The following is a 9,034-nucleotide window of genomic DNA, read 5'->3' on the forward strand; positions in this document are numbered from 1 at the left end:
GGGGGGGGGGCAAAACAAGGGAGCAGATCTAGTATCAGCCAAACACAGTAAGACAAAGCAGCTCTTGTGTACTGGCACAGCTATCACGAGCACCGGGCGAGAGGCTTAACGGAACGGTTATCACAGACGTCACAACACACAGCCAATGCACACCGCCGACACACGAAGGGACCGACAAAACAGAACAAAAAAGACATCTTTCAGTAAAGACACTACTCCTATCCTTTGCTTTGAAACGTAAACAAGTAGGCAAGAGCAAAACCATAATAATTTAACTAGGGCCTACTCCCTCCCCTGTCAACTGCCACAATCAAACTAGCAGTCACATGGCAATAACCCCCCCCCCCCAACTTCCAACATAAAGAGGAAGAGAAGGGGTGGGGAGGGGGGGGGGGGGGAAAGAAAAGTCACATCTACAAAAGAAAAAACCCAACACTTTTCCTAAGAACAGTCCAGTAACCGACACTTGTGAACATAGCAGTACCCGCATCAATTATTAATTGTTACAAATGGGTACAGATTTCATATGTTGGGAAAAAGGGACAAGCAGTATAACCCACATTAATAAACACAAAAGAGAAACAATCAGTTAGAGCCTGCCTACACTCTGTTCAGAATTTGAGGGAACCAAGAATTTCTTAATTTTGATTTAACTGAGAGTCCCTTGCACTGACATTCAACAGTATAACAGAGAAATGGCTTCTTCATTTGCAATACAAAAAAACTTAGAGGAAAAAATATGGGAAAACAGAACTCCAGAAGCCCTCCTCTCTTTCTTCCTGGTCTGTAGCTTAAGTCCTCCTCTTCTTCTTCTTCTGAAACTGTGGCTTCCACGAGTGAGCATAGGTACGGGTGTTGAAGTGCAAAGCGCTTGGTCATATATACATTAGGGTAAGAGAGAAAAAAAAAAGGATTGTTTACAATTTTTTGGTGTGCTTTATCATAAATGGCAGGCTTCTGTCTATATTCTAGACATATCAGATTTTAAAAAACAACTGAAGAAAAACACTCCCAGTTTTCGTTGGTTTCATTCCATCTTACCATCACCCGTTTACATTACGGTTGATACAGGCCGCCTTGTCACAGGTCTTTGTGAGTCAAAAAATGCCCATGCAAGAAAGAGAGAGGGAGAGACAAAGAAAAGTTTTCTTTTTATAAAGTAAAAATATGAGCCACACTCGACTTGGGAGCCTCACTCAGACAGAAAGCGGGGGGAGGGATAAAAGGGACAGAGGCCGACGAGCAAGGCAGCAAGGCGGCACCAAACCAGGTGATCTGACCCGTGGGCAAAGTTGTTGGAAGTTCCAGGTAAATATGGTTTCCTCTGAAGCTTCTCTCATAAACTAGCACAAGTAGGCAGTAAATCATCACTTTCTAGTCAAATGAAATGGTCAGGCATATTTTTCGCTTTTGAACATGTCTAATAAACTACAACACAATTAACTGACAATATTTCGATCATCAACAAAAATTTAACTTCCAGATTTAAATATTTTAATTGACCTTTCGTAGGCAATTACTATTATTGCAACACTAAATATCTACATTAGACGTAAAGAAGTTTGATTTCTACTGACTGAGAGGCCAAGACTGGAAACCAAATTTACCACCAGAGACTCGGGTATAATGTGTGCCCATATGCTTGCAGTAAGTTGGATGCAGTCGTTACCTATTTAGAGAGTTTGGCGACAACTCTAGTGAGTGCCCGGTTCTCTTCCTTAAGTTTTTTGTTTTCCGCCTTCAGCTTTTCCACCAGCTGTAGGAATCGATGATACATGGGGTTATGAAGTTGCTGTTGTTGTGTGAAGTCAGATTCTCTACTAAACACAGGATAAGTCGTTTCAAAAGCTAGAGAGCACTTGATTCCCCGCAAGGACAACAGATAATCTGGACTCTTGCTTGGACTCAGACCATGGTCTTGCACTTGGCGTGCGCAATTTCCATTAGACAAGATACCATCCTCTGAAACCAGGCTACAAACACAACCAGAAGACTGACAAACCTGACAGGAGAGCCTAACACCAGAAAAACTGCCAACGGGAAGGAATGATCTTTGTTCATTCTCTCATTTAATCATTTAATGTTTAATTTGCTAAAATTATATCAAAAGACCTTTGTTCAAGCTTGGTCAAACCGACATAAAGAAGGACCTCTGATCCGGTAAACCTTTTTCATCCTCATCTGCATAATACAGGTACTACAGAGGTCATCAGGGTTGAAGGTACAAGATAAAATATTGCCCCTTTAAACATCGACTATCAATACCCAAGGACCAGATGACAGGATCCTTAGCCTTGAGACACCTTCAGAAAAAACCTCAATGACGCTGGGCCAAAAGTCCTGGCAATCAGGATGGGAATCACAAATAAATGGCACTGTCCAAACTACACTGGGTCATCCATCTACTACAGAAACTGTCACACCATCGTGATTACTATGCATGCTGCTTTATTACGTTTTCTACCAGGTTAAGGGGCCTTCAAGACAAATCATAAATGCATTAAGTCCCTCCACAACAAAAAAACCCTTCACTGTTGAAGAATAAAAAAATCCCTCCGCAATCATAGTGGAGTCATGACAACTGCTGGCATTATTTCTTTAGAACAGTTTCCATAGCAGAAAAAGCTTCAGCAATTTTTTAAATCAAAAGGCCTCTGTAAACAAAAAAAGCGTTCGATAAAGATATACCAACTATGAAAATGACAAGTGTACATTAATAAACACTGTACAAACACCTAGCACTAGCAATACCCATCCTGGACATGGAATAAAACTGTAACCTTTAAAATTAACAACACTGGGGATGACTATTTCTCAGAAAGTTATTTGTAAATGTATCCCAAACCTATGAAAAGTCTTTTCTCGCCATTTTACAGCTGTTCAAAAGAATGTACGTTATACACTGCCCTATGCACACAAGTAAAGTTACAAGCCTAAACTAAAAAAAGGAAGGCACAGGACAAGGTAGGAGACCCCATCCCAGCCACCCCTACAGCACCTTGAATGAGATCTGTTTGTGGGGGAAATTTGACCCTGCACCAGGGACCAAGGGATGCAGAGAAAAAGTCTATGTCAACCAAGAACAGACTCACAAACTGTCCGCTAAAGCACTACAGACTATCCTGATCCTATCCCAGGGACCAACGGATGCGGAGAGAACGTCAAAGTCAACCAGAAGCAGACTCACAAACTGTCTGCTAAAGCACTACAGAATATCTCGCAAAGTCACAAATAGAAGAAGCATCAGAAAAAAACTCCCCAGAGAGACAGAGACACACAGAGGCAGTCTTTAAATAAAAATCAGAAATATTTCGTGACATTCACATTTCACTGCAGTTGTAGCGAGGCAAGTGAAATCCAAAAAGTGCTTGATGCTAGCAACCTTCAAAGTGCAATAATGTATGATACTACAAAGATTCTACAAAACAAAAAATAGAAATAAAAATATCATGATTTGCATAGGGGTGATCACAACTAAATGCTAAAAAAAACACAAGTGAGGCATCTGCACTTTGTCTGGCACTACAGTAACTTCTTTCAAACTTGTACAAGTTGTTTCTTTCACTACCAATAAACACAACAGCTGTAATACCTGATGAATGCCTACTTGGTAAATTGTTGTCCGACCAAATTGACCAAATTGAAATGTATCGAATTGGAAACCACTTCATGTCCTGCTATAATCATCCCCCCCCCAAGCTTTGTTGACTTGGTGAACTGATATACAATTTCCATTAATGATCTTTCTTGAAATGTGTGGAATGGGGACCCACTGGTGTTTTGCTTTAATTATAATATGTCCCAAGCCGTTTTCTTTCCTTCTCACTGCTTGTATGTGAAAAACAATAAACAAATCCCTTCTCAGTTATTCCTAACATCTTCTATCTCACGACTCAGGAGATATTCACTCAAGCGATCCATTTACAAAAGACCAGCGAGTGTACACGTAAGTGAATAAATAAAGGTGCTAACAAAGCTTGTGAAAGAAAATCCAGTGAATAATAACACAAACACGCAAAAGCTATCATTGGGTACCTGTGTGACCACATGAAAGCATAGCTTACACAACACCACGGCATTTAAGATACTTTTTTTTATTCTTCAAAGCTACACAATACATGAGGACATACAGAACAAAGGAAATTGTAAGCAAGCCCTGCTGGGCATACATACCTTGAGTTCTTCCTCCATCTCCGACAATTTCCTTTCTAATGCTCTCTTGTCCTGAACAGATTAAAGAACAGACTATAAAATCCTGCAATTTCTATAAGGAGTTACATTTCACTTATCTGCGAAATATAATTAATCTTCCTAAATACCACTCTGAGCCTATACACAAAGAATGAAAGCTACTACTAAATTCAGATTTTCCTCAAGAAAGAGCTACACAGATAAATAATACTTATCAGTAAGAGTAATCATAGTAATATCTGCTTGGAGCTCACTTTCTTTAAGATTCACCACCCAGACAAATCATGTATTCATCTTCAGAAATATTGTGTAGACTAATATTCAGTCATTCTTATGAAACTTTTATTCTCAACTAAATATTTAAAATTTGAAGAAAAAAAAGAAAATAAAGAATTCATCATGGTCTAATTTCCTAAGAGCATCAACAAACCAATTTTGCAATTACGAGAGTCATTGTAACTCTTAAGTTAAAAAACCCAAAAGACAACAACAACAAAAGTTCCATCCATCCAACCACACAATGGCAGGTACTGACCCGGTCTGTGTTACGGACGGCATCCTTCTGTTTCATAACCTTGTCTAACTCTGTCTTTGCCTCAAGCAGATTTTTCTTCGTCTCTTCCAGTTCTTTCCGCAATCTGTCGTTTTCACTTTTTTCATCCTCGTATTTCTGAAAATTACAACCACGTCGGGGAAAAATAAAAAATAAACAGAAAAATATGGGTACACAGTACTTCCAACAGAAAACCATAAAAGAAGAAAATATTTTATCAGCCACAGTAGGCTCCATCGTGAATGTGCCTTTCCAATACGAATAATTACCAATGAACAATGAAAAACTCACCTGTTTTCTCAAACACACAATATTCTTGACCAGTCAGATCAAAAGCTAGCATACGTCATTCAACAAACTCTGTAAATCCAGGTTCCTTCTAAACTATATAACATTTCAATCTGCTGTATTTCCATCAAAATATTATAAACAATACAGGAGGTCCTGTACAACTTCAAGAAACAATTTCCAATTCAAACACAAAGATGCTAAATTGTGACTTTCAAAAATTTACACTTGATCCTGTTTTTACCAAGAGTTAATCTAAATTGACCAAAAACAGCTCTAAAAATCAGAGTCAAGACAGAATTTGCAGATGATCTGGCCTGAGACACATTGAACCTTCTGGAGAGGGTAGGGGGGGTGGGGGCATGATAGAAAAATTTCGCACGAACATGAGCCATTATAATAAAATTGAGAAGAAAAACTGTCAGCCAATAGATGAAAAGTCAAAGACATAGGGATGACGGGAAGGAGTAAGAAGGAAATGGATGCACCCAGAACATTGACTGTCAAACACAAAAATAGAACCCAGCATGTATGCGACATGGCTGCAAACCTGGAGACAAGCATTACCTTTTTGTAGTCTAGGTCGAGGGAGCCTGTAGATCGGGAGAATTCAGAGTATGAGACAGGTCGCTGGGAACGGTCAGATGATGGAACGTCTGAATTTGAGCTGTATCGGGAACTGAACCTTGAGGAGCCAAGAGCCTGGAAAACATGAAGAGACAAATGAGTACGTTCATTCGAATTTTATGACAGTGCTGTCTTCAGCACTACGGTCATGGAAGTAAACATCGAGAGGTTGACGATAACAATGTCATGTTGAGTTCACATACTAATAAAAGTCTAAAAACAGTTTAGTCATAGTTTATGGCAAGTCAATATTTTGGTAACGGCCCTGATATGCAAAGAACAGAGAGACAATAGTTACAAGGAAAATAAAAATAAAAATGAAAACCACATCATCACCAACAATCCCCAAAACTACTACACTGAAAGAGAAGCACCCCCTGACTTTCAAACAACTTAAGATTTATACACTCAGAAAATGTCAACCGAGTTACTGGCCCTATATTGTAAGATTTCCAACGCTAATTTCAGACAAAAATTTTTGTTGGTAAGAATAGAGACACAATAACAACAATTTAAAGCAGAGAAAAGCATAAAATACAAAAGAGATTAGAAGTAGTTGGGCCTACTAGTACCAGTGGTGCCCTTGAACAACTTATCAAATTACAATGACCGCCTTACAGCAAAAGAGTTAAGGTTGTTTGCCCACAAATAGAGACCTTTCAAGGCGACACACACAAGTTTCCAAATAACCAAATAAGAGGGGGAGGCGGTGGCAATAAAAAGAGTAGTAAAGCAGTAAATGACATGGACTCTTCTTAGAAACATCCCCCACCCAAAGAATAGAATAAGAGAGTAAGAAAGCAGTAGATAATATGAACTCTTCCAAGAACGCCCCACCCCCACCACAGACACACACAAATCGAATAGAATAGGAAAGCAGTAAATAATATGGACTCTTCCAAGATACACCCTGGACAAACACTCCCCAACCCTCCTCTGACCCTAATAAACACCCAGTTTCAGCCAGGAGACCCTAGGCACAACTGTTGAGGTGAACCAGCAAATCCGCCCTGAGATTGAGGGTCGGCACAGACTTGAGAGGCTCTTGACCAACTCTACAAAGACTCCACTCAACACTGGTACTTTGGCCAGTTTGCTTGTTTGTTGGAGTAAAGAGACGCACATCGACACAGTAATGGTAATTTAGTGCTGGGAAAAAGAAAGACAGACAGACAGAATCAACAGAGAGAAAGTAAAGAAGTGGGACCTACCAGTGGTGCCCTCCAACCTCCCACGCTCCTTCTTAAATTCCCCGGAATTGTTTTAGTTGAGGTTTTACAGCGCTCGCAACTGCATAAGGCCATATGAACGCCAAAAGATTAGAGGTGTTACAAGGGAGGAACAGACATAAAAAAATACGAAGGGGAGATTAGGACGATAGACGTCTGATAGGAAAGAAGGAGCAGACAACACCAGAGCACCTGCCAACCACCGATTTCGCCGGAATAAAGGTCACTATTGTAAGTTGGAGTACATGATTTGAAGTTACTACAGAGTAACATACAAAGAAAAAAGGGGGTGACATAAAGACCTAAGATGTTTGAAAGGAAGGGAAGGATGGAAGGAGCAAACGACACCAGTGCATCCACCCACCAACCACCCGCATTCCATTTAGAAAGGACAAGGAAAATAAACCTAGTGACCCAATTAGGATTCAAACCTCGGAACCTCTTTTTGGTAGACCCTAGTCCGCGACCAACTGCGCCACACCGACTCGCGCTACGTACATACACCAAAACTATGCCACGACCGTGGAGAAAAGTAAGTAAACTCTGTAATGCGGGCAACTCTGCTCGAGCCACAGTGTGTATGCGCGTGCGTACGTGCGTGAGAGTGTGCGCGCGCGTGTGCGTGTGTGTGCGCGAGGGAATGAGTGACGCTGTTTTTAGTCTCCACAGAGCACAATTTTAGCTCCCAAGTTTCTAACGTTCCCAGTGACTCATCCCGTTATGCCGAGGGGGGCGGCTAAAAATAGCCACGGCGGCGGCAGAGGCCGAGGCACGCGCACGTTCCTTCTCTACATTTGCCCCCCGACGTGAGAAAGGTAAGTAGCGGGTAATGCAGGTTTAACCCTTTGCTCTGTTTGCGCTGGCCGCCGAGGGGAGGAACTGACAGGAACGCAACGAGTAACACAACATTGACTTGACTTTGGGGTGGTGCGTTGTGTGTGGAGCAAATCACACCAGAGCACCCACCAACGAAACAACCACCCTACGATTAAGAGTTTGTGTGTGTGTGTGTGTGTGTACTGTGTGTGTGTTTGAGAGAGAGAGAGAGAGAGAGAGAGAAACATACAAACAGATAAAGAGAGGTTAATAATGGCTAGCTAAACAACACACCGGGCCAGCCAGCTGCTAAGCAACGATGACGCTTTGGACAAGCTACACGAGCCATCAGCCACCCACCCACCACCATCCTCGTCCCGTACAGGCCCGTCATAATACAGTGTACCACAGGGAGAGGACAATGCAGCTATGATACTATTGTCTATAACTACCGCTTTTAGTTTTAGTAAGTTTTACGGCACTTGCAACACAATAGATCATATAAGTGCCGAAGATCAGAGGTGTTACAAGAAGGTAAAAGATACAAAAAAAGGAGGAGAGAAAAGTCCGTTTCAGGAGAAGTTTTACAGCGCTCGCAACTGCATAAGGTCAAATTATCGCCAGAAGATAGGTGTTACAAGAGAGTAACAAACATAAAAAAGGAGGAGGGGAGATAAGGACACCAGAGCACCCGCCAACCACCCACGCTAGTAAGTTTTACGGTACTTGCAACACAATAGATCATAATATTATAAGTTCCGAAGATCAGAGGTGTTACAAGAAGGTATAAGACACAAAAAAAAGGAGGAGAGAAAAGGACGACAGATGTTTGACAGGAACGAAGGAGCACCCGCCAACCACCCATGTACTATGAGAGAATAGATCGTCTCACAACCACTCCTAATCACAATAAAAACAAACAAACAAACGACAACACACACACACACACATACACAACAACAACAGTCGCAGTATCTGTAACACATGATACAGCGGAATTCGTTAGTGACTTACGACGGGTCGGTATGATATCGACCAAATTCCGGTTGTTGTGTTTTTTTTTTGTTGCTTTTTTTGTTTTTGTTTTGGTAAGCAAAATTACATGGCAATTCAGCATGACATCAGCCGCAAGTCGCCAGGAATAAAATACATGTAGTATTTATGACACTGCAAATAATTAGAAAATACTGGTAACATCAGCACAACGAAAGAGGGATTAGTTTAGTTTTAGTAGAGGTTTTACGGCGCTCGCAGCTGCATAAGGTCATATGATCGCCAGAAGATTAGATTGTGTTACAAGAGAGTAACAAACGAGAGAGAGAGAGAGAGA

At 41.1% G+C, this 9,034-nt stretch overlaps 1 protein-coding gene across 7 annotated transcripts in view; it reads right to left on the bottom strand.

Moving 5' to 3' along the window:
- LOC101853207 (protein phosphatase 1 regulatory subunit 12A) overlaps positions 1-9,034 on the bottom strand; it is a 102,168-nt gene that overhangs the window by 5,934 nt on the left and 87,200 nt on the right. For 6 of the 7 annotated variants that reach the window (XM_035970346.1, XM_035970343.1, XM_035970348.1 and 3 more), the window contains 3 exons: positions 5,600-5,734; positions 4,727-4,861; positions 4,174-4,224 (listed from right to left, as the gene is read on the bottom strand). In XM_035970346.1, the coding sequence (XP_035826239.1) occupies positions 4,174-4,224; positions 4,727-4,861; positions 5,600-5,734 (321 nt within the window). Of the gene's footprint in view, positions 1-1,669; positions 1,757-4,173; positions 4,225-4,726; positions 4,862-5,599; positions 5,735-9,034 lie in introns of all 7 variants that reach the window. The other variant, XM_035970344.1, reaches the window with a different exon arrangement.

This window comes from Aplysia californica, unplaced genomic scaffold, assembly GCF_000002075.1.
Source record: "Aplysia californica isolate F4 #8 unplaced genomic scaffold, AplCal3.0 scaffold00011, whole genome shotgun sequence".
NCBI classification, from domain to species: domain Eukaryota; kingdom Metazoa; phylum Mollusca; class Gastropoda; order Aplysiida; family Aplysiidae; genus Aplysia; species Aplysia californica.